The sequence below is a fragment of the Citrus sinensis genome, chromosome 7, assembly GCF_022201045.2.
Source record: "Citrus sinensis cultivar Valencia sweet orange chromosome 7, DVS_A1.0, whole genome shotgun sequence".
NCBI lineage: Eukaryota > Viridiplantae > Streptophyta > Magnoliopsida > Sapindales > Rutaceae > Citrus > Citrus sinensis.
In genome coordinates, this window is record NC_068562.1 from 7,437,248 (window position 1) to 7,460,068 (window position 22,821).

General features: G+C 35.0%; 3 protein-coding genes and 1 pseudogene across 3 annotated transcripts; 1 reads left to right on the plus strand and 3 right to left on the minus strand.

Moving 5' to 3' along the window:
• Window positions 1–1,315: 1,315 nt before the first annotated feature.
• LOC102623674 (multiple organellar RNA editing factor 7, mitochondrial) lies at window positions 1,316–3,302 on the minus strand. The gene is made up of 4 exons (XM_006465846.4): window positions 2,947–3,302; window positions 2,666–2,763; window positions 2,505–2,570; window positions 1,316–1,809 (listed from the first exon to the last, which is right to left on the minus strand). Exons 1-4 carry the CDS (start codon window positions 3,210–3,212, stop codon window positions 1,673–1,675), a joined length of 567 nt encoding a protein of 188 aa, XP_006465909.2. The 5' UTR covers window positions 3,213–3,302; the 3' UTR covers window positions 1,316–1,672.
• Window positions 3,303–3,943: 641 nt separating this feature from the next.
• LOC102616138 (potassium transporter 5) lies at window positions 3,944–7,422 on the minus strand. Its single transcript, XM_006466084.3, has 8 exons — window positions 7,130–7,422; window positions 6,785–7,007; window positions 6,400–6,687; window positions 6,024–6,284; window positions 5,857–5,909; window positions 5,603–5,717; window positions 5,245–5,499; window positions 3,944–5,146 (listed from the first exon to the last, which is right to left on the minus strand). Exons 1-8 carry the CDS (start codon window positions 7,301–7,303, stop codon window positions 4,107–4,109), a joined length of 2,409 nt encoding a protein of 802 aa, XP_006466147.2. The 5' UTR covers window positions 7,304–7,422; the 3' UTR covers window positions 3,944–4,106.
• Window positions 7,423–12,395: 4,973 nt separating this feature from the next.
• On the plus strand, window positions 12,396–13,685 carry LOC102615845 (putative cyclin-D6-1; annotated as a pseudogene).
• A 4,789-nt stretch (window positions 13,686–18,474) lies between these two features.
• On the minus strand, window positions 18,475–20,874 carry LOC102623372 (trimethyltridecatetraene synthase-like). The gene is made up of 2 exons (XM_006465845.4): window positions 19,876–20,874; window positions 18,475–19,386 (listed from the first exon to the last, which is right to left on the minus strand). Exons 1-2 carry the CDS (start codon window positions 20,779–20,781, stop codon window positions 18,757–18,759), a joined length of 1,536 nt encoding a protein of 511 aa, XP_006465908.2. The 5' UTR covers window positions 20,782–20,874; the 3' UTR covers window positions 18,475–18,756.
• Between the last annotated feature and the right edge of the window lie 1,947 nt (window positions 20,875–22,821).

Consider the following 22,821-nt stretch of genomic DNA (forward strand, 5'->3'; position numbering starts at 1 on the left):
ATAGCTCTAATAACTCAACCTAGCATGGATGTGTACGTTTGTAATTTTTTTTATAACTTTAGGTAATAAAACTTGCTAGTGAGAATGTAAGTCTACCTGGCTTTTTTCTTTCTTTCTTTCTTTTTTTTTTAGCATGGATGTGTACGCTTGTCCGCAGTTTCCAATTTTCTAATTACTGATCCAACAAGATTTCGGCTGGATTTTATATTTCACACAGTTTCTATGCGGCATGCTTATTTTTCTTTCTCAAATTAATATTGAAGAGCACAACGTTTCCATTATCATCCTAAAAATTCCTTAAAGATAATTGAAAAAACCTGATGCTTGCCCAATTTGGGGAAGTGCGACTCTGCCGAAATAGTGTTGATATTTTCCGCAAATCCAATTCTTCGTCAAAGATAACAACAAGATTTTTTTTCCACAAATCCAATTCTTCAAAAAACATCTCATGAAAAAGTTCAAGAGTCGATATTGTGATCAAGTAAACGCATGTGGCCTGTTCAAAATTTCAATACACGACTCCATTAATTTCATGAGGTCCCCTAAAGATTCAAAGGCAGTGCAACAAACTCTGCAGGACTCAAAAATGCTGCAAGACTTTTAACATTTTTTTATCCCTTCACCAAACCCCATCCAAAAGCTCAGCTTATTTTTGAAGTCAACACTTCCCATTTTTAAGTCAGGTCCATTGGCAGACTGAAAAGTTTCACGGTAATTTTAATGTAGTGAAGCTGCGCAGAAGACAATTGATTTTATTTTCAAGCGCAAAGCTCAGCTATGGAATGAGTGCAATTACATCTCATAATGGTAGATTAACCCGATTGTTAATAATTTCTAGAAGCTACTACTTGGTTCAACTGTGTGAAGCAATTAGTGTAGTTGAAATAGTTGGGTTTCCAAATCCCTTAAAGGGACTTTTTATTAATAACTACTAATAAAAAACTTGTAAACAGGACATTGATATACCAAATGGAAATACATTATATTGATAAATGTAAACAGACCATTTTAAAAGTTATCATATATATCATTTATCTTTGAAGTGATCATATATTATTATGATCAATGTTTGTTGGGTGTGAAAAGCTGCATGATAGTTGAGGTTAAATTATCCAAATTGTTGGATTGGGCAGCAAACTGTTACAGATAAGAGTGATTGGGGTAAAGCTGTACCTGTGGGAGTCACATTTTATTGCTGAATGGCACATTCTTTCTTATGTGGCATTAGAATTTCTGTCCCTTTCCCTGCAATTTTCACATATTGAGATACCTAAAGAAATTTTTTATGCTGAACGATTGTTGCTGGCACCATATATTCAACAAGTTAAGGCTTGGCATTGCAGATGTTTAATTCACTCTTTAACACGTACATATTTTCCAAGGAGCACTCTATAGAATGAATCCAACATAAGCAGAATGTTTTAAATACCAAAAAAAAATTGACATTAAAATTTGAACGGCAACAACTGATCATGGATTTTTACATGGATAAGCAGGTTGAGAATTCAAAAACCTAATCGAGCAACCCAGGAGAAGAATTCTCTACAAGGTTGAAGAATCAATATCTGTGTTGGATGGCATTGCTTCTCATCTGTGTTTCAACGGCAGGTGAGCTTCTAAGTGTGACCTTGGATGGCAAAGTCGAAGTTCAGGTCCATGCTTTCAGTTGCATTTAATTTTTCTTTCGTTTTCTCCTGGCTTTCCTAGGACAGGGTACGCTCTTTAATTTATTATTGTGTTGGTTCCATATCCAGTCTGCATGATACTTGTCGTTGTATGGAACAACCTCCCCATCAGCAAATGGCTCTCCTACAATAAAATATAAGCAGATAAAAAATAAAGAGATGAACAAGAAATAACTGATACGTCATTCAGAAAAACCTTTCAATTACAGAAACTAAACCCATGTGGTAAACAATGTAGTAATTGAATGTAAGCTTTACTTCCAATATTAGAGTCAAAGAAATGAGGGCATATTTTGAGTTATATTGGCAAGATACAGACGAGTTAATATATCCACACCAAATCATCGCATTGCAGCCTCGGACACATCATTGAGAATCCAGTAAATTTCCTATAAACGGAACTACCATCATGAAAATTCAAGTAGCTTATTCCTTTATAGCTGCAAATGTAGTAACTCAGTAGAGCCTTATTTATTTATTTATTTTCATTCAATGCCAAAGCCTTCTTATTTGAAGAATGAAGAAGAAAAGTACGTATCCTTGTGCTCTTGTTTCCTTACGGCTATGAAAAACATTCATCACATTTGATTTGTGCTTTCCAATTTTCGGTCACACAAATTGCCATCACCATTAAAAAAAAGGAAAAAGAAAAAGAACTCTACTCCAATGCATTAGATTCATGATCACTTGATCTCAATATGTGAAATTTACTAGATAAAGATCATACTTATAATACAATGACTCAATTAATGTAATTGTTAATTTGTGATTTTATGATGTAATGAAAATAAAAAATGAAAACAGAGCAAGCTATAGTACCTCCATAGCCACTTTCACCATGACACAAATAAGAATCCGGCAGTACCCATTTCACATTTGGTAAGGCTGCAAACCGATAAACGGTTTTATCAATCTCCACTTTAAGGAGAAAACAACAATCAAACTAAGATAAACTTGATGAAAGAAGGTTACAATGTTACATCTGATCTTATAAGCAAAATCTTCAGGAAATTTGCAACCAAATGCATAGTAGTATTTAGTTGAAACTGAATATATCGATTTCTTTGCATCCTCTTCGCTGCATAGAAGAAAAAGAGGAAAGAAAAAAAAGAGGCTAAAGTTGAACTTTGATTGAGCTAAAGTCAAATAAACAAGCACAAGATACAGCTTGTCGAGCTCCTCTCGACTCAGTCGAGAACTGCTCGACTTCTTCATCTTCTGATTTTTTTTTTCCTTAAAACTAAAAAGTTGAGATTTTTACCAGCCCAAAGCCGAAGCTAGAGTCTTAACGTAGCCATTAACGATCTCATCTCGTGGTGGGTATCCTTTGGGAGCCTCCATAACGACGAGCCAGTGCTTGTAGTCACATCCCTCCAGCAAACTCGGTAGTCGAGTCAACTGAGTCACCGTCGAGTCAGAAGAGAAGAAGAATAAACTCGACGGAGGAGATGATGACTGAAGGTGACGGCGGCGGTAGATAGCCGCCGTCAGATTTAACGGGCATCTTAGGATGATGTTTCTTAGCATCGTCGTTTTGATTGTTAAGCTCTGCGTTATTCACTTCTCTGTTTTCGTTTGGAAGACGGAGGCAGGACTCGGTGAAGTGGATGTGCATGAACGATGATGTGGTGCTGCAGTTGATACGGTGTTTGTACGTTGGGCTGAATGATAAGCCCATAACTTTTAGGGCCTTGTTGTCTGAAAATTTTCTTTCAGAATTCGGTCAGCGAAGATTTTATTGATTTCCCATTGCCTCCATGTGATTAATCATTCCAAGTTGCGTACCTGCATGTTTTATAAATTACTCTTACCAATTGCAAATCACTCCTTGGTTAAAGTCAACTTTTTGAGTTTTCTTGCACAAGACACTTGCAAGTTGCAACAATTCACTCCCATAGGAAAATTAATTGAAAGAATGAGAAAATACTACTAGATCTTCAACTTTAATTATTGCAAATTTATTAATGTTTTGATCTATGATTTTGTTTAGCAAGTAACGACGCCCTACATTGTTATTAAGTCAACTACATCAAACACACTGTTTTATTTGTTGTATTAGAAACATTTTTTTTTTCATTTTTAATATTATATATGATGTAATCCAAACTCCCTCTTTAAATTGATGAAAATATACCTCCCGCTAATTTTTTTTTCATTTTATTTTATTAAATTAAATAAAAAATCGTCAATGCATATGCTTTTTTGTGACCTAGGGCTTGAATAATAAAAGTAGAAGATAAATATCACAAAATATCATCATATCATTAGTATTATTGTCTAAAAGAAACCCACACATATCATTAGTATTATTGTCTATCAGATCCTTATAATTTACAACAATGTTGAAGGCGAGGTCATCACGAAGGGACAGCATATGCGGTTTAAATTTCTTGGAGAGTTAAAATTTGGGATTTCGGAGGATCATATCTCATATGTCATTCCAACTTTGAGAAGCCTACTCTTGGGAATCGCCAATGTTTTATCCCCTTCCCTGAAATTTTTGCGAAGAAACCTGTACACGTAATTCACAACTATCTTCTTCAACAATGAGGAATTTTGTTCAGCCACCACTTCCGTTTCTCCCAACAAATAAACCACACCCCTCTCCATTGCTTTCTGCACAAACTGCATCTCCTCCTCTGCTCCCTGGAGCGGCTGAGCCACCATCCTGTTTGAAGAATCTGTCGAACTGGGGACACCGCTATTCGACCGGATAGAATTTGATGAGCTGCGCCGAGGAAGTTGAAGTGATTCCTCAACGTGAACCGTTGTTGATGATACTTTGGCTAACAGATTTGAATGTGGGATCTGTTGTTGATCTTCAGCGGTTCCTTCGGCTTCGATAATGAAATGCTCATGGCGGATAAATTCCTTCAAGTACTCCACGAGCTGACGCTCGAACTCTCCGGGTTCTTCAATTTTGTCCTTGTACCCGTATCTGGCGACGCAGCGGAACATCCTGTGATCTCTAGGTTCAACTTGTCGGAACAGGAACCGCTCTTCCAATGCTACTTTGCTGATGGGAATCAACTTGATTGAAACAAAAACTGTAACTGAATGAACGGATGGAATGTTGGAAATGAAATGGGGAAAAATCGGAGGGATTCCCTGGACAAGCTCAGAATATAAAAGCCCAATTCCAGGGATCCGATTTACATTCGGGTTTGAAACCAAATCTCTTACGTGTGCACTAGAAACCTTGTTGTTGAGCTCATAGACGTATCTTTGTCGATGAACATAGTGCCAAGTGGCCATAATAATCATCAGGACCAATGAAAACGCCAACGGCAGGTAACCACCCTGTGTAAATTTGTATATAACGGCCGAAAAGTAGATCCCTTCTATGACGAAGAAGACTACAAAGAACAGAGCAATCAACCATATGCTTGTCTTCCATATAACAAGCATTATAAGGGCTACCATACATGTTGTGATCACCATCACCGCAACCACAGCAATTCCTGCATTGGGAGATTTTGTGGGGGTGAGAGTGAGAAGAAACTGATTAGCCAGTAAAACGAGAAGAATAAGCTAACCTAAATTAACAGATCGAGCTTACCATATGCATGACCAATTTTTTCAGTGGTTTTGAAGCCGATGGTGACAATGACACAAGCAATCATAAGAACGTAGTTGATCTCAGGTATGTAGACTTGTCCCTCGTACTTAGCTGAAGTATGAACAACTTTGACCCTGGGGAAACAACTGAGACTCAAAGATTGAGCGACAATTGAGAATGCTCCAGATATCATGGCTTGGCTGGCAATAATGGCAGCAGCCACAGCTACAACGAACTGTGGCCAGTACAATGCATCTGCATATATAGTAGTAGTGTTTATGTTATTACTTTGAACATTTTCGTCAACGTGATCTCGGATTTTTTCACTTTCCTTTCTCCTACAAACTAGTGGACTTACCAGGAGTAGCTTTATAAAATGTGTCATCAACGTGGTTTGGAAATTTTCTGAGGTAAGCTGCTTGCCCGCTGTAAGCTGCTAGTAATGCAGGAAACACAATGCCAGAGAAACTAATCTACAATTATAAAGACATATCACTATTATTAGAATGTTTGATACCTTTTTTTTTTAAATTATTTGACCTAAAAAAAGAAAAAAACTTTTAGGTAACTAAGTACATATCATAATCGTAATTAGTATATCTTACTACTCACTTGTATGGCTCGCACACTGAAGTGACCTAGATCAGCAAACATCGCCTCAGTCCCTATGGTACAATCATTATTTTATTTAGACGCTAGCTGAAGGCTAAGAGCATGATGATTGAATTGGAAAAAAATAAAGCTAATTAGAGAAGCCAGCAGGCGGTGCAGGGGCTCACCTGTGATGCAGAGAACAATTCCACCGAGGGATATCCATCCTTGCTTACCATTCCTTCTGAAATAATCTACAATGTATTTGGGGTTGAACGCACGTAATACTGCAATGTCATGTTTGAACAAGTTGTAAAGTCCAATCCCGCTGATAAATGAAAACCACAAGAAGATCACCGGAGCAAAAGTAGAACCCACTTTATCCGTCCCAAGTCTTTGAACAGAGAAAAGAACTATTAAGATTGCTACTGAAATCCCCACAATAGCATCTGTAAAATTAAAAAAGAAAAAGAAAAAAAGATCAATTAAAAATTTCTTTGGATGCTTTGGATATATATATATAGCTGGTGAAGGAGTTGAAAATTTATTTATTAATTGGAGTACTTTGTCCGAGGGAGTTGATGCCACTGACAGCCGAAAGGACTGAAATACAGGGAGTGAGAACCCCGTCTCCGATGACCATGGAAGTTCCTAGAATAGTGACAAGGAATAGTACGATTTTGGCAGTTTTACTGGTCTCAAGCTTCTCTTTGATCCTGTAAGCTCGTCTTAAATTGGTGGATGGTGTGTCAAGTTTGTAATTCGATAGCTCCCTGTCTTCAGGCTGATCATTTGGAATTAAAGCCACCTTCGCATACCTGCATATCAACGAATAGAGTGCAAATGTTCCACCTACGCAAACAGCAATAATAATGTCAAGTATCATTGCAGCTAGCCAGCTTCTTTCCATTTTCGAGTACTTGATTACTAGAGTAACGTAATTACTTACCATCACCGTTGTCATTAGCCAACAACACAATGAAGACGTACTTAAGCAAGGGCACAAGCACTATAGTGTATATGATGAGCGATAAAACCCCAAGAATGTCATCGGTGTTGTGTATTCCTTCAGTGAAAGTGCTCGCATACACATACAGTGGTGAAGTTCCAATGTCTCCGTACACAACGCCTATGCTCTGAAATGCCAAAATGAATGTCGTCCTCCAATCACCCTGTTCAAACGTGCGAAGAAACCAATAGTAATCTAAATTACACAAGATCTTTAAAAGTTTATAAGAGCTCAGATCATCAGGAAACAGAGAGTAAAAAAGAATAATTATTACTTGATACATACCTTTGAGCCATGATGACCACCATGAGCCCCAGAAATTCTTCCAGCTTCCAAATTGAGAGAGTCTACACGTCGTAGCTTGGCCCATGAAACCTTTTTCTCTTTCAGGTTTTTGTCCGTCTCCACAGTTTCAATTCCGTCTGCTTCAATATTGGTCGGCATATCTTTCTCTGCCATCTTTACTCCGGCTTGTGATGTTTCAAAGATGGTTTTGTATTTCCTGGAAAGCTGCTTTGTTTTTATAGGCAGAAATGCTGACCTGCTAGTGAAATTATTGTTTCAATGACCCATTATTAAACAATGTGTTGTGTAATATTGTAGGAAGTATTGAGCAAAATTAAATTTAAATGAACTACAAAAGACGAGAAGATATAAACCACGGAATAATGTCTCTTATTAATTCTTTATTGCTCAAACTCTGAAGTCAAAAGTAGTGGCATAAAAAGGCTTGTATTTATTGCCTATGTTCACCGGCGTTAAGCGGCGTGTATCAGGAGGCCGTGTGTGATGTGGCTTGTACTTTGTAGCATCATATGTGATTTTTCTAATTAAGCCAATCTCTATTCCGATGCTTATCTTCCACTAACAGCAACCGGTCTAACAGCCATCACCAGATTAGATGCATCACGATATTTAGCTAGGTTCTTCCAAATCGCACGATCCAAGGCCAACGGTAGACAGTCACCAGTGTCGCAACACAATGATATTGTACAAAGAGTGACGAAATTATCATCTAAACTGCACAATTTTGGTTGTTTCTTTTAATTTTTTAAACAATCAAAATTACTTGTTATTTTGTCATTATTTTGTATTTTATACACACATGCATACATGCATACATACATATATATAATTCTCTACAGTAAATTATTGCCATATATATGCGATTGTGGTTAATTACTAGTTGTTTCACATCATAAGAGTACAATTCTGAGTGTAATACAAAGTAGTCAAAACATTTTTCTCCCAAATTAATTTCTTGCAGTAGCAGTACCAGTTATTGAGGGTGAGTTTTAATTCAGAATATTGGTTGAAATAACAGTAAAAATGGGTTGTTAAGTTAATAATAAACCATGCTTTCAAAGGCTCTTAGACTTAACTGATTGGTTTTGAAGGCTTCGAGGTTTAATCGAGTGGTTTTCAAACAGTTTTTTTTAGTTAGATTACTATATTCAACTATGAGTCTGAAATAAAGGTAAAGAGTTAAAAATTTGATTTGAATTTGCCCATCCCTCTACCCCTTATTTTTTTTTATAATTACAAACAAAAACCATCTAACTTCAAAATACAATCATCCTATTCATATAAATTGATAAATAAATAAATTTTATTTCTTGTAACCGCTAATATATTATTGGTTATTTATAAAATAAATATATATGTGACAAATTATGTTAACTTACTATATAATCCTGAAATAACATGTATTGCAAAAGAATGTCAACGTATTTTGGCACGTCCCAAGAGAATAATACGTTTCTGATGAAATGGTTGACTAATTGCTTTTTCTTTAATCTCTATATTCTTCTCTTCACTTTTTAAATTCCGAATCTTGTGCTTTATATTTTTCTTATACAAAATTTATTATACGTCGAAACATGGTAAAATTACATAGGACAAATCTATCAAAAACATATAGTATAGCCCAGTCATAAAATGGGTAGTTTTTTTTTTTTTTTGATAGGATAAAATGGGTAGTTGGTTACTCATACACGATTTTTTTTTCTTTTTTAATTGAAATTTTCAAATTGATAATATGGTGGCGTCTGAAGTTGTACATTGGAACTTGTCAACGATGGAGATAACGTGAGAAGGGAAAAACCTGTTTTACCTGCCGTCTTTAGCTGAAGGTAACGACCTTGTTAAAAAAAAAAAGTTTAATTAAATCATTATTTTTTTCCTAACATTATTGCAATCATTAACAATTTTATACCGTTAATTTTGTTGAAATGTGGAGCAATAATGTCTTAAAATAAACACAAATACAGTTGAAATCCGAGGGTACGGAAATTTGGCTGGTTTGTCTTAAGTTTTGTTGACTTTTGGCTAATCTATGAAATTAGGCTGGAATTTTTCAATTTTAAAATGTTCCTAAAACCATTATTTGTTATAGTTTAATCCTCCAAATCCTTGTTTATTAGCTAAATAATTGCAGATTAAGGAGTTGACCTCAATTTTATACCATATCCTCGCATATCCTTGGATTTAATATAAGTATATAACTATAATTATAGAGTGTGTATATATATAGGTGTATCAACAGCCCCCACAAATATCCTTAATTTTATACTCATCAATATCTATTAGATTTAATTTAAATTAATAGAGAAGATTTATTAAAATTAAATATTCAATATTTTTTAATATCATTTCTCGATCTCCATATAAACTCCACCTTAAATCTTTCTCTCTCCTTTTGCACGTGTTATCTTTACGAGTGTGTGTATATATAGAAAGCTTTATGTATGTATGTATGTACAATTATTGAGATATTTTTATTTATTCATTTATTTTTTAATTACATTGCAAGTCGCCTAATATTTACAATTCAAACTGTATCAAATCAGAAAACTGACCCTAATTTTTATTACATGCGATCAAGTCTATCATAATGCAGTCCAAATAATTAAACCTTTGAGTAGACCTAACTTTTCTTCTAAATATCTTACCCCTACCACCAACGAAGGTGAGAAGTGGGGTTGTTTGTCACCATCGAACTATTGATATATTATTATTCAATCACTCAATAAAAGAATAAAATATTATAAAAACAACCCACTTCTCAACTACTATTAAGGTAAGGGGAGGTTTGGTTAATTTTTAAAATAAGAGCGGCAAATCATTAATTTTCCCAAAAAGAGAAAGGGATTTTGCTTGTTTTCTTCTTGACATAATGTACTACAAAAACTTGCATATGGCTATGATTATCTTGGTTAAGAACACAAATAAAACCATAATTATGAACAAAAAAATTGGGTATGAAAATACAAAAAAAAAATCTAGGTAATCATAAATAATTTATAATAAAATAAGAAGATATTTTGATTTTTTTCATACTTTTTATCCAAATTTGTAACTCAATTTTTTGTCAACAGTAAGATCATGAAAATGCTCTCTAGCCTTCGCTTTCTCTTCAAGTCAAATTGGTGATTTGGTGGGAAATACTGTAACAGCACGCTCGGCTTAAATAATTAATTTAGCCGATGGTGGCTGCTAAATTTAGGATTTTATTTTATTTTATAGCTAAATTCATCCTCATTTGTTATACTTCAAACAAAATTTCTCTTTCGGTAATTTTTTTTTTCCTTTAATTGCAGATGGACCGGTTGACCTCAATTTTTAAATCATGTCGTGGCATTCACTGGTGAAATTTAAAGATAAATGCTTGTACAGTCTTTATATTTTAAATTAAGTGTCTATTTAATTATTACATTTTAAAAAATATTTAATTCACTTTTATTATTAAATATGTGATTTTCTTATCCTTATTTTTTTTTACTTTTACAATAATATACTTTCAATATTATTCTTAATATCATTAATGAAATAAAAAAAGTTAACTTATTAAATTAACACGAAAGTAAAAATAAAAATTACAACAAAACTTTTGCAACAATACGTAGTTATTTATTTTTAATTACATTGGAAGTCTAATAATAGTATTTCGTCCTAAATTCTTTAAACATAAAGTTAATAAAAAAGTGATGAGTTCATATAAAGCTAAAACTTAAGATAGTTTCTAAGATATCATGAACAACTCGTGGTGTCTTTGTGTAATTTCGATATTCTTGAGGCGAGTAGGAGATAACTTCCCTGTTGTAAGCGATTCATTGATATATTTTGATTATTGCAATGCAAATGTGGTCCACCAGAGGAAATTTATTAGGTAACACAGGATATGTTTCGGCTTTTGGATGAGTGTCGAAAAACAAATTTATCAGCACCTCTAAATTCTCTTCTGTTTTAATGGAAATTTTATTGGTGAAAAAAAAAACCAATTTATCTCTCAGTTCTTAAAATCAATTTACGATTTTATTATATACTGTAAAATGCGTCATACAATGAAATGATTCTAACATATTGAAGCCAATAATTGCGGTAACGCATGCCTCCTTTTATAAAATGAACCGGACTTTGTAGGTATTTTGGTGACATTTTTCGAACTTTATACAGCTAATTGCGATCTGATGCCATCATGAAAATGAAATATGAACTGAAGTTCATTTTATAAATTGACTTTATCACAGACTAAGGGTGCGTTTGGGATTGAGGTGCTGTAACTTAAAAAGTTACAGCCGCTGTAGAAAAAAAAACTGTAACTATAAAATAAAAGTTAATAATATATAGTAAATGTAAATTTTAAATAATAAATTTGTTAAAATTATCAAAGATATAATATATTTTTTATTATACAAGTGAAAAATCATATTAACATAGCTTCCAAACTACAACAGATAGTATTTACCAAACACTTTAGTGTTGTATCTTGCCCAACCTCAATTCCAAACGCACCCTAAATTATCCTGAATTTGCTCTAATGTTCACACGTATATAATTAACTAATTAATACATCAAATTAATGGCTTGGGGCTTCAAGTCACGACAAGCATCAAGAAATTTATATTTTAGAATTTTTATATTATTCTATCTAATGTAATCATTTTTAGATATGAACACCTTTATTTTTTTTTAAATGCAGATTTTGAATTTTACTAGTTCATAACATTGTAAAATACTGAATTCGCATTTTCAAAAATATGAACTTCTGCACTAGAGAATCACTCCTATCTAATTTATTCAAAGGAATTATCAATTAAACTTCATATTTAAAAATCTAGACTTTTTTTTTTATTATGAAGATTATGAATGTTGTTGGAATAATAATAATAATAATTTATTATGTAATTTATTATTGTTCCAATGACCGTAGTCGCTTTTTCCTTTTTAATTGTGTACGTCCAGAAGTAAACTTACTGTAATTTCTCTTTTTTTTTTTTTTTCAAATACAAAATTTAGCCGTAGTTACTCTTAAACTTAGTCAAAAATCTTATTTTTTTTAAAAAAAAATTGACATCCAATATTAAATTTGGGGATCAAGTATTCTGATTAGGCATTTAAGCTTAACCTTTCATCAAAACTACTATAATGAAGCTTTTAAGTGTAATTCCAAATAAAAGCTATTAATTGATTGGCATTATAGGATATGTTTATTTGTCTATTGATAAAAGTAACAAGTATTTTACATGAAAGGAGAAAGAGAGGTGGGAGGGAGAGGCAGGGACTAACATACACATATTATTAAGTTAATGGAGGTGGTGCTGCTGCTCTTGCACTGAGAAGTAGTGAAATTGAAGACTACAGAGCTTCTTTTTCAGCACAGAAAGTGAAGCTTCTCTTTTCCATAATTATTACTCACTCTCTTGCTCTTCTCTCTCTCTCTCTCTCTCTCTCTCTCTGTCTCTCTTTCTTGTTATGTCTTTTGCCTTCTCTCTTTCTTGACCATTCTCTACTGCATCTACAAAACACAACCAATTTATTTTTAGGGAAAAAAAAAAGACAAAATGGAGTTTGATCTTGAGAACCCCTTCACAAGCTTTGAAGAACACCAATCTGATACTCTTTTGGATCTTTTTGCCATTGAATATGATCATATGCCTTCACATAACTTCATGCAATACTTAAAAATCACTGATTTTTATGTTTCTCTTCGTCAAGAAGCTGTTTCACTGGTTTTACAGATACAATTTTCCTGCAATTTTGAGCCCTTCATTTCCTACCTAGCTGTTACTTACTTGGACCGGTTCATCTCTCGGCAAGAAATTCCGCAAAGAAAGCCATGGGTTCCAAGGCTTCTTGCGGTATCTTGCATTTCTCGAACTGCAAAGATGAAGAACACCCACTTCCCCATCTCTAAGTTCCAGGGTGACCAAGAGCTCATCTTTGATGCACAAACGATTCACCAAATGGAGCTTCTCATTCTTGATGCATTAAATTGGAGAATGAGATCAATAACGCCTTTCTCATTTCTCTATTTGAGCCGAAAGATCCTCCATTGACACAAGCTCTCAAAGATCGAGCTACAGATATCATCTTCAGAGCTCATAGTGAAATCAAGTTACTAGAGTTCAAGCCATCAGTAATTGCGGCATCAGCAGTTCTTCTGTCATCACATGAACTGTTCCCATTGCAGTTCCCTTCTTTCAAGACTTCAATTTTAAGTAGTGACTATGTAAATAAAGAGGACCTGCTAAAATGCTTTGATACAATGCAAGAAATGGTGGAAACGGACGGCTGTGAGTCCATTTTAGATACACTGTCAAGCTCAAGAACTCAATTTAGTGTGGTGGATTACAAATGCACGAAATCAGAAAGCCAACAAATCACGAATAGTAGCATCACAACTACAACTATGATGCCAGAAAGGAGAGAAATCAAGCGACGCAAAATGAATGGTTTTTGCAGTGAAGCGAATTCCAGCTTCCTCGTATTCAAAATTGTTGAATGCACTGAAAGACGACGAAATTGGTCCAAATTGCAGCAGCACATTGTCAGCGTCTAAAGAAAAAGTGAAAAAGAAAGGTAACGGATGGTCCTGATTTGAATTTGAAGCAGATTAGCAGAAGATATTGAAAGCTCACAATGAGGCTCAACCCCCAACTCAACTAAGGAAACAAGCAAATATTTAAATTTAATAAAGAGAAGATTTTGTACCATGAAAGCACAAAGTTGGAGGAGTGCAATGTTGAGTGCTACTCTAAATAATTGTTTTGTGTTATTGGGTTTTTTGGTTGTCTCAATGTCTCTCGCTCGGTGGCGGCCAAGCAATAACAAATGCTTTCAATTCAAGAAGATGATAATATTGGGGAAAAATCAGGTTTTTTAAATTTTTATAAAATTTTTTAAGACCGCTCTCATATAATATATAAGAATTTGTATTCTAGAAATCGTACCTTGAAAATCCGAGTTGGCTTTTTTCGCTGAAGTGATTTAGGCTCCTAGATCACGATCCGCCACCACCACTCCTGTTAGATCACGATCCGTCACCACCACGCTTGTTAGATCACGAACTGTTACCAATGATCTTCCAGGTTATGACTCAGGTTCGATGTGCACTTGACGTGTGGGCGCCTTTATCACTACCAAAGCAACTAGCACGAGAAAATTTTTCTCTCAACAATAGAGAGAAAAATCTTATTCTCTGATCTGTATAAAGTGGCTTCTCACTTTTTCTTTAAAGAAAATAAGCCTTTTATATCACCCTTTAGTGAAAACCCTAGGCTCCAAAAAATGCCCTAAATAAAACTCACGTTACTTTTCATTTAATAGGGGACCCACCATGTAAAATAACACAAGGCCCTTTACACATAAGCTTATTAAATGGAGCCTCCCACTAAATGATATATTTAGGCTTTTGACCTAAATAGCTAGTTATCTTGCTTATTAGTCCAGTAGTGGTGCAGTCAATTAAATGAGCTAACCCGGGGATCATTTGGGAACATACAATAGTGGTTATAACAATTAGGCCTGTAATTAAACTAGCCTAATTATTTAATTCCAAATCTACTCCACTAAAAGATTGGAACTGACTTCCATAATTGTATGCTCGAATAATAATTCGTCCCAAGCCACATTGATTTCTTTACTGCACAATCCTTTGTACCACATCGTTAATTAAATTAATATCTCAACTGTCCAATCAATTTAATAACATCTTATTCCTTGATCCTTACTGATTTTCTCTAATGATCATTTTTAACATACTAAATATGTTGACACACTCTGGCCAGAGAATTCTATGATCAAGTGCCGAAAACCCATCAAGAAATGTGTTGTACAAATTCTATATTGTTAATCCATAACTCCAATACTCATAATTGCTCCCACCAAGATACAGGGTAATCTTGACCACAAAGATGTGTCGTGCCCATTGGTAACTCAAATGGAATAACAATTACAATCATGAAATCATAATTAACTCAAGATTAAGATTACAGTAAAATCAATGCCTATGAGATTTAATAAGTCTGACAGTTATTACAAAGTTAATTAAATCTCACATGTGATCCTGTTCAATGTAGTCGTACTACATCAATAAATTCATACATGATTAAGACAAATCATTAAATGAATTTATTACAGTCTATACCTAAATAAAGTGCCCAACTTTATTTATCAACTGCGAACTAAATTTATTTAATCATAAGATAACTTGTATTTATGTCTTCTGTGAATCCACATAATGATCACATAAATACATATAATATGATTAAATGGACTTTAATCCACATATTAATGCAATTAAGATGTTTGAATAAAATACCTCATTTATTTTATTAATCATAAAAAATGTTTATTACAATTAAATAAACACATATGCTTTTAAAGAGCATATTTTTCCAACAGATAATATTTTTTTGAGGAAAAAAAAACAAGTATTTTACATGAAAATTTTTAGGTAGTGAAGTTTAAAAGAGTAATGTCATGCTTACTCACTTTGGATACTCAATTGTGATAATTAATAATGTGGTATTTTATGTGTCATCTGTTAAGTGAGTTGTAAAAATAATTTGTTGAGTGCGTTGTAAAAATAATAAGTTAATAATTAATAATAAAATCAATTCATATCAAATACTGATATGTTTGAATTTATAAAGAAGAAGTGAAGAGAAAGAAGAGATGGTTTGGTTTTCTTAATTTCCCCCCTTTTTTATTGAAACACTTCCGACTATATATAATAGTCTTTACAATACTGAAAATTAACAAACAATGCCAAAAAAAATAGGAAACCAACTTCCCACTTCGCTGAAAATCAGCACATCACGGGATTATTGAACAAAACCCACAACTAAATGTAACACGTGCATGCATGGCTCCATGAATGATGGCGTGAATAATGGCTTGCATGGCTCCATGAGTAATGGCACGTATCATTCCTCCCCGCTCAAGGATCCTTGTCCTCAAGGACAAAATCAGGAAATGACTTGGAGAAACGCCATTCATTCTCCCAGGTGGCGTCTTCCATCGGCGCATATTAGACCAAAGGAAGTTATGTTTGATTCGAGAGAGAGTTTTATGGAAACCAAAGTGACCACCAATTGGAGATGAATGACAATCCGCCATTATTTTTGGAATTAATGTTGAGGTGGGGCTAAGATAAATTCTGTTGCGCTTAAACCAAACTCCATCTCGTTGGTACAATTGGTGACGTGATTGAGGAGGGCTCTTTTCAAGCAAATCTTTGTAAAATGAATCCCGGTGAACTTCTTCTTGGAGAGCGTGAATGATGAGCGTGAGCGCTTGACACTGCCCAACACACTCTATCTTTTCTCGGTTTGCAACCATAACTTGAAGCTTCTTGTCTCTGACCACTGGTAACCCAAATTTGGAGACTATGGATTGATCAATGAAGTACTGAGTGCTGCCGCCATCTATCAATACAGTTACTTCCTTATTTTTCAGCTTGCCCGAGACTCGAAGGGTCTGGGGATGTTCAGTTCCTGCCATTGCATGAAACGAAATCTCAGGTATGGTTTCTTGAGTGTCCTGTTCGAATTGAACGCCGTTAACATCCTCACTTCCTAAATAGGGCAGGTCTTCGATCATGAATAATTGTGGTCGTTCGCAGCGGTGGCCTGGTGTGAACTTCTCATCACAACAGTAACATAATCCCCTTTCACGCCTTTCACGTGCCTCTTGATTGGTGATACGACGGAATGTTGCTGGCGGTGTCACAGGATTTTGGTTTGGGCGCTGGTTTGGAGGGGGTCCTAGAACACCAGCCGTTGGGTTGAGTCCTGGTCTTTGCGTGATCACAATGGATTGGGAGCAAGCTGCTTGGGTCGGTTTCTGTTGTAATTGGTTTCGCTCCTCAATTAATCGCGCCACACCTATCGTGTCCAACAATGTCCGAGGTTGTTTAATTTTCACGTCCAACCGGATGTCATCGCGAAGTCCTGCAACAAAGCAACCAATCAAGAAATTTTCCGGTAAGCCATCAACCCGGTGTGAGAGTCTTTCGAAAGCTTCTTGATATGCGGCCACCGACGAGGTTTGTTTAAGGCGAGTCAAAGCTTCTGATGGGTCCTCGTAATCTGTTGGACCAAAACGGAGGTGTACTGCCTTGGTGAATTCTTCCCATGTGAGTGGCCCACGAAACTTTGTCAACCACCTATGCCACTGTAAAGCAATTCCTTCTAAGTGAAAAGATGTTAGCTGAACTTGTTGGTCTGGGGAAATATCTTTGAAATCAAAATATTGCTCTGCCTTGTAAATCCAGCCGGTTGGGTCCTCGCCGTTGAACCTTGGAAAGTCCAACTTGAGGTGGTGATGGGGCCGCTCATGGTGGATGGAAAGTTCATTGACAGCATTTGAACGAGAGGTTTCTTCAGGAGCAAATGGGTTGGTATCGGGTTGGCTGGAACTTGGGTTCCGAGAGTGACGAAGAGCTTGAAGTTCAGTTAACACAGCTTGCAAGGCAGCATTAACTTGGTCAAAACTTGCTTCATGTCGAGCTAAAGTCGTGGTGACGTCATTGCGGAACTCTGCATTTGTTTTGCCGCGAGTGTCCATGGTTGGACCTTGGCTCTGATACCACTGATATGTTTGAATTTATAAAGAAGAAGTGAAGAGAAAGAAGAGATGGTTTGGTTTTCTTAATTTCCCCCCTTTTTTATTGAAACACTTCCGACTATATATAATAGTCTTTACAATACTGAAAATTAACAAACAATGCCAAAAAAAATAGGAAACCAACTTCCCACTTCGCTGAAAATCAGCACATCACGGGATTATTGAACAAAACCCACAACTAAATGTAACACGTGCATGCATGGCTCCATGAATGATGGCGTGAATAATGGCTTGCATGGCTCCATGAGTAATGGCACGTATCAAATACATGTTATTAAATGATCCGAAACACATCAGTGAGTACTCTAAGTAAGTATTTAAACTTAGTAAACATAGCATTATTAATTGTAAAAATAATTGCATGATTTATGATGTGTGTGTGTCAATTAATTCACAAGGCGTACTACACACAACACATTGAGATTCAAAGAGCATATTGCTATTTGATGGAACATAGTTGTAAGGTATTATGCAAATTGGACTTGCTTCCACCACTCAAAACTGGTTAATTGCTTTCTGTAAATAGAAACCAATCCCTTGTACTCTGTCAACGAATTCATAGAAAATGGAAGGGAAAGAGGAGCTTTCAAAATTGCTTTTCTTTAGTTATTATCATCATGCTTCTTTAGCTTTTCTTCATTTAAATACCTTGCTTGCACATTTTAGACATTTATCAATTTGATCTGCAAAATTGGCATATTATTTTAGGAAAGAGGTAGTAGAAGCAATCTATAAAAAGAATTCATTGAAAACAGCCCCATGTAAGTAAGTGTTTACGGAAAGCGATGGTAAAATATCACCACTAACAAAGTTCATTATTTAAAAGGCACAATATCTAAGCCCAAAAAGATTACGTTGGCTAGGGTACACTGGCTCTCGTTATATCTTCAAATTCAGGACCATGTTCGCACTAGCAAACCAAAGCAAGACCATCAAGAAGCGCTTATTCAAAATATATTAAAAGCGAACCAAGCCATAATTAGTTCTTTTGGATGCCAGAATCACAGACTATAAAGATGGAATGAAAGCCTTGGCTGAGCCACGACTTCAAGCGGAAATTTTTTCGGAGTGGAAAGGCCAAAAGTTTCCTCCATATTAAGCTCCTGATTGCTCATATTTCCAGGCAATTTCCATGAAAATCCATGTAAAAGATTAGCCAAACTTGATTGAACAACCTTAAGCCCTAGACTCATCCCTGGGCAAATTCTTCTTCCTGTACCAAAAGGCAGCAACTCAAAATCACGCCCTTTCACATCAATTGATTTTCCAAGGAACCTCTGAGGGTAAAATTCATTAGGATTTTCCCACAAAGCAGGGTCTCTCCCTATCGTCCATACATTAACTAGGACTCGGGTGCCTTTAGGGATGTCGTAGCCGGCAACTTTGCAATCTTCACTAGCCATTCTTGGCACCAGTGTTGGAGACACCGGGTGTAGACGCATTGTTTCTTTAACTATGGCGTCGATGAATGGGAGATTAACGATATCTTTCTCTTCAACCCATCTTTCTTTTCCGACTACTCTATCTAGTTCTTCGGTTGCTTTTTTGAGAAGTTTTGGTTTTTTCATTAGTTCAGAGATAGCCCATTCCACTGTCACTGCTGAGCTCTCAGTCCCACCAGCTAGTAGGTCCTATAATACAAGAAAGATAAAGATTAGGAATCCTGTACAAATCTTGTACGCTAACTGGCTCTCACTTGCAAACTTGACTTTGAAATCGATCGTTTGATTATTGAACAACCAGTTATGTGGAAACTTTAAAACTAGGCATATATATAAGTCATATGTATGTTACTAGTAAACTTCTTTGCTGAGTACAACCAAGACAGTTCATATTATGGCCCGTGAATTGATGAACCAGAGACCGATATGTAAATTATATGCAAATTAAGTCGTAACATATATGAACCACAAAAGCACATGATTTACTTCACCATTACCCAAAAGACGTTATGGCAACCAATAATGTCACTTTTAAAGAAATTAAGTATGATTAAAAAAAAAGAGAGAGAGAAAAACAAATTCATTTGACTCTAGTCTCCATGTCCGTATCGACAAGAGTTCTTGTAAACGAAATATGAAATGATAAATAAATAAATAAATTATTTGAAAAATAAATACCTGGGTTACAGCTTTGAGGCTATGTCTTTCAAGTTTAACTTCAAGAGTAGGATCATCAGCAAGCTGCAAAAGCACATCCATCATGTCTTTAGCCTCATAATTATCGACCCCCTTTCTTCTAGCGTTATGATCATCCAACTCGTACTCAAATAACCTGTCAAATTTCTTAGCCAAAACCTTCATTCTCTTTATATAACCTTGTAAATCCAAGAACCCTAACCAAGGAATCATATCGCCAATATCCAAAACCCCGCCTAAAATAAACAACTCATCGGCCATTTCCTTAAACTCATGTCGTGCCACAATCTCATTTGTGTATTTTTTCCCTAAAACCATACGGCTCATAACTTCAAGATTCAAATCTAAAAGATTATCCTTCAATATAATAGGCTTGCCAGATGATTCATACAAGTTTCTGAGAAACAACATCGTTTCTTCTACTCTTATGTATTCATATGAGTTGAGGCGTTTAGCAGTAAACAATTCCATCAAGCATATTTTACGTAATTGACGCCAGTATGGTCCGTATTGTGACCATGTAATATTTGAGTAATTGAAGGTTGTGTACTTACCTGCGGCCAGTTTGGGCCGGTAAGAAAACAGAGCGTCGTGGGTTTTAAGGAAAGCCTCCGCCATCTCAACGGAAGATCCCACAACAACGGGGAATGATCCGAATTTGAGTTGCATGATAGGCCCATATTTTTCGGACAGAGCATGGATGGACCGATATGGAAGTGGGCCTATGAGGTTGAGGTTTCCGATGATCGGCCATGGCTTTGGGCCAGGCGGTAAGTTGAGTTCCCGGCGGCGAAGACGGAGGGAGAGGAGTATGAGGGCTAGGGTTGCTAACCATGCGGCCAAGTAATAAGCCCAAGAGTGATGAATGAGCTCCATTGTAGTAAACATTAGCTAGTTTACTGGTGTGGAGTTGCAAGCATTGCGGGATGGAGTGGTCTGGTATTTAAAGTACGGAATGGCCCAAATATATCTACGAGAAATCAATGAACAACTTGTATCTATCAGTGACACTCACACACTCGCCTAATTTATCTTGTTTTTGTTGAACATGTGATTAGGAAAAAAAAATGTCAAAGATGGTGGCTGGTTGTCGTCGAAGAAGCCGCCAATGTGGTGCCAGCCACCAGTGCGGATCTAGCATGTGACTAGTGGGGGCTTGAGCCCCCACTGGCAAAAAAAAAAAAAAAAAATTAAAAAAAATATATTTTAATTTTTTAATTAACTCCATAAAAATTTTATTAAAATAATCACTATAAATTATAAATTCTCATAAAATTTAAAATTTAACTTTTAAGAATTATAAAAATTTATATTTTAATTAAAAATAATGATAATTTACCACTCAAAATATTTTTAATTCTCAAAAATAGGATTAATTCTTTCAGTCTTTATAATAATACTAGAGCGAATATTTTCAGTAATGAAACTCATGAAAAATCATCTTTGAAATCATATGGGATAAATAATAGTTTGATTGTTTATATATGAAACAATAAATTTACTAATATTGATAATGAGTCTATTGTATAACATTTATAAAATATAAAAATGCATAGAGAAAAATTATAAATGTACTAGCAAATATTTTATATATTCAAAATTTTAGTTTTTCATATTTTATTATTATCTAATTTAGCCCCTGATAAATTATTTTTCTAAATCCACCACTGCCAGCCACCATCATTGAACCGGGAAAAATGGGTGGGTGTCGCCCATGCAAAGAAGTAAAAAGGAAAAAAAGGAAGCCAAAATTTGGCAGTTCTCCCCCTCATTTTTTGCATCCCAGAGAAGCAATTTCAATTGAGTTCCAATTGAGAGCATTCAATTGGTGAATGCAAGAGACGTATTCGGAAAGAATTTATCAATGAACAACTTGTATGTATCAGTGACACACACACTCACCTACTTTTTCTTCTTTTCAGCTGAAAGGAATCTCAATTTCAAAATAATAATAATAATAATAATAAATTTAATTAAATTACAACGAAAATGTTGCCGGCATGCCTTATGATTTGTAGACAAATAAACCAGTTATCTGTTGTAGTTTAATCTATATTTCACTTTGATCAACTAATCAATTGCAGGTTGAGTAGTTGACCTCAATTTTGCAGCAAATCCTCTCATCTTGATCCATTTTTTACGGTTAAAAATAATATTAAAGTTCCCACAAAGATTCTTTCTGATGAGGGCAGCTCAAATCCGATTGATTATTAGTCTACCCCCTTGCATCTTCATCTTCACTACTACTAATATACTTTCCTTTTGAGAAGGAAAAAAAAAAATTACATTACAAGTCTACTTATACTTATAATCATAAATTTATTTGAATTTTTTTATCAGCACTTTGACAATGTATATACTCAAATATCCTCGAGAAATTATTCCCTAAACACGTTCTTCTCCCCGGCCGTCCCAACCAAAAAACTTTTTAAGATAAAATTTATTTGAGTTTTTTTTTTTTTTTTTAATAAACAGAATCTCTTCCTATTATCTCTATACTAAACGTTAACTATGACTCGAGTGCAGGATCTACTTCCACTCCATATTTGATTATCGTTTATTTGATGATTATGATTGAAACTGATATGTCTAAACAGAACAACTCAAGTTAATTACTTATCTCGATCACAGCCCTCTGAAACCATTAACTTGTTAATCAATTGCGTGTTGAGTAGTTAAACGACAAACTCTCACATGGATTGGCACATGCGGCGTGCCCCCACTTGGTCAAATTTCAAATTACTTATCCCCACCCTTTTATTAATATCTTTTTTGTTACTTATGTCCTTCGGTATTTGACTTTTAAAATTGTTAACATATACTTAATTTGATTATTTCGGATTTTTTAAAAGTATGTGTTAGTGTTCATAGTACCTTTAACCATTTATTTAATAGATTGCTGATCCCTAACTTTTCCTATAAGAGTTG

Excerpts from the sequence above, each read along its gene's own strand:
- LOC102616138 (XM_006466084.3), bottom strand. The coding sequence starts at position 7,303 with ATGGCAGAGAAAGATATGCCGACCAATATTGAAGCAGACGGAATTGAA. Across the intron at positions 5,718-5,856 it reads TCAGTGTGCGAGCCATACAA|ATTAGTTTCTCTGGCATTGT; the intron begins GTGAGTAGTAAG and ends TTATAATTGTAG. Across the intron at positions 5,500-5,602 it reads ATTTTATAAAGCTACTCCTG|ATGCATTGTACTGGCCACAG; the intron begins GTAAGTCCACTA and ends CTATATATGCAG.
- LOC102623372 (XM_006465845.4), bottom strand. The coding sequence starts at position 20,781 with ATGTTTACTACAATGGAGCTCATTCATCACTCTTGGGCTTATTACTTG. Across the intron at positions 19,387-19,875 it reads GCCTCAAAGCTGTAACCCAG|GACCTACTAGCTGGTGGGAC; the intron begins GTATTTATTTTT and ends CTTGTATTATAG.
- LOC102623674 (XM_006465846.4), bottom strand. The coding sequence starts at position 3,212 with ATGCTAAGAAACATCATCCTAAGATGCCCGTTAAATCTGACGGCGGCT. Across the intron at positions 2,764-2,946 it reads CTAGCTTCGGCTTTGGGCTG|CGAAGAGGATGCAAAGAAAT; the intron begins GTAAAAATCTCA and ends TCTTCTATGCAG. Across the intron at positions 2,571-2,665 it reads TTTTGCTTATAAGATCAGAT|CCTTACCAAATGTGAAATGG; the intron begins GTAACATTGTAA and ends ATCGGTTTGCAG.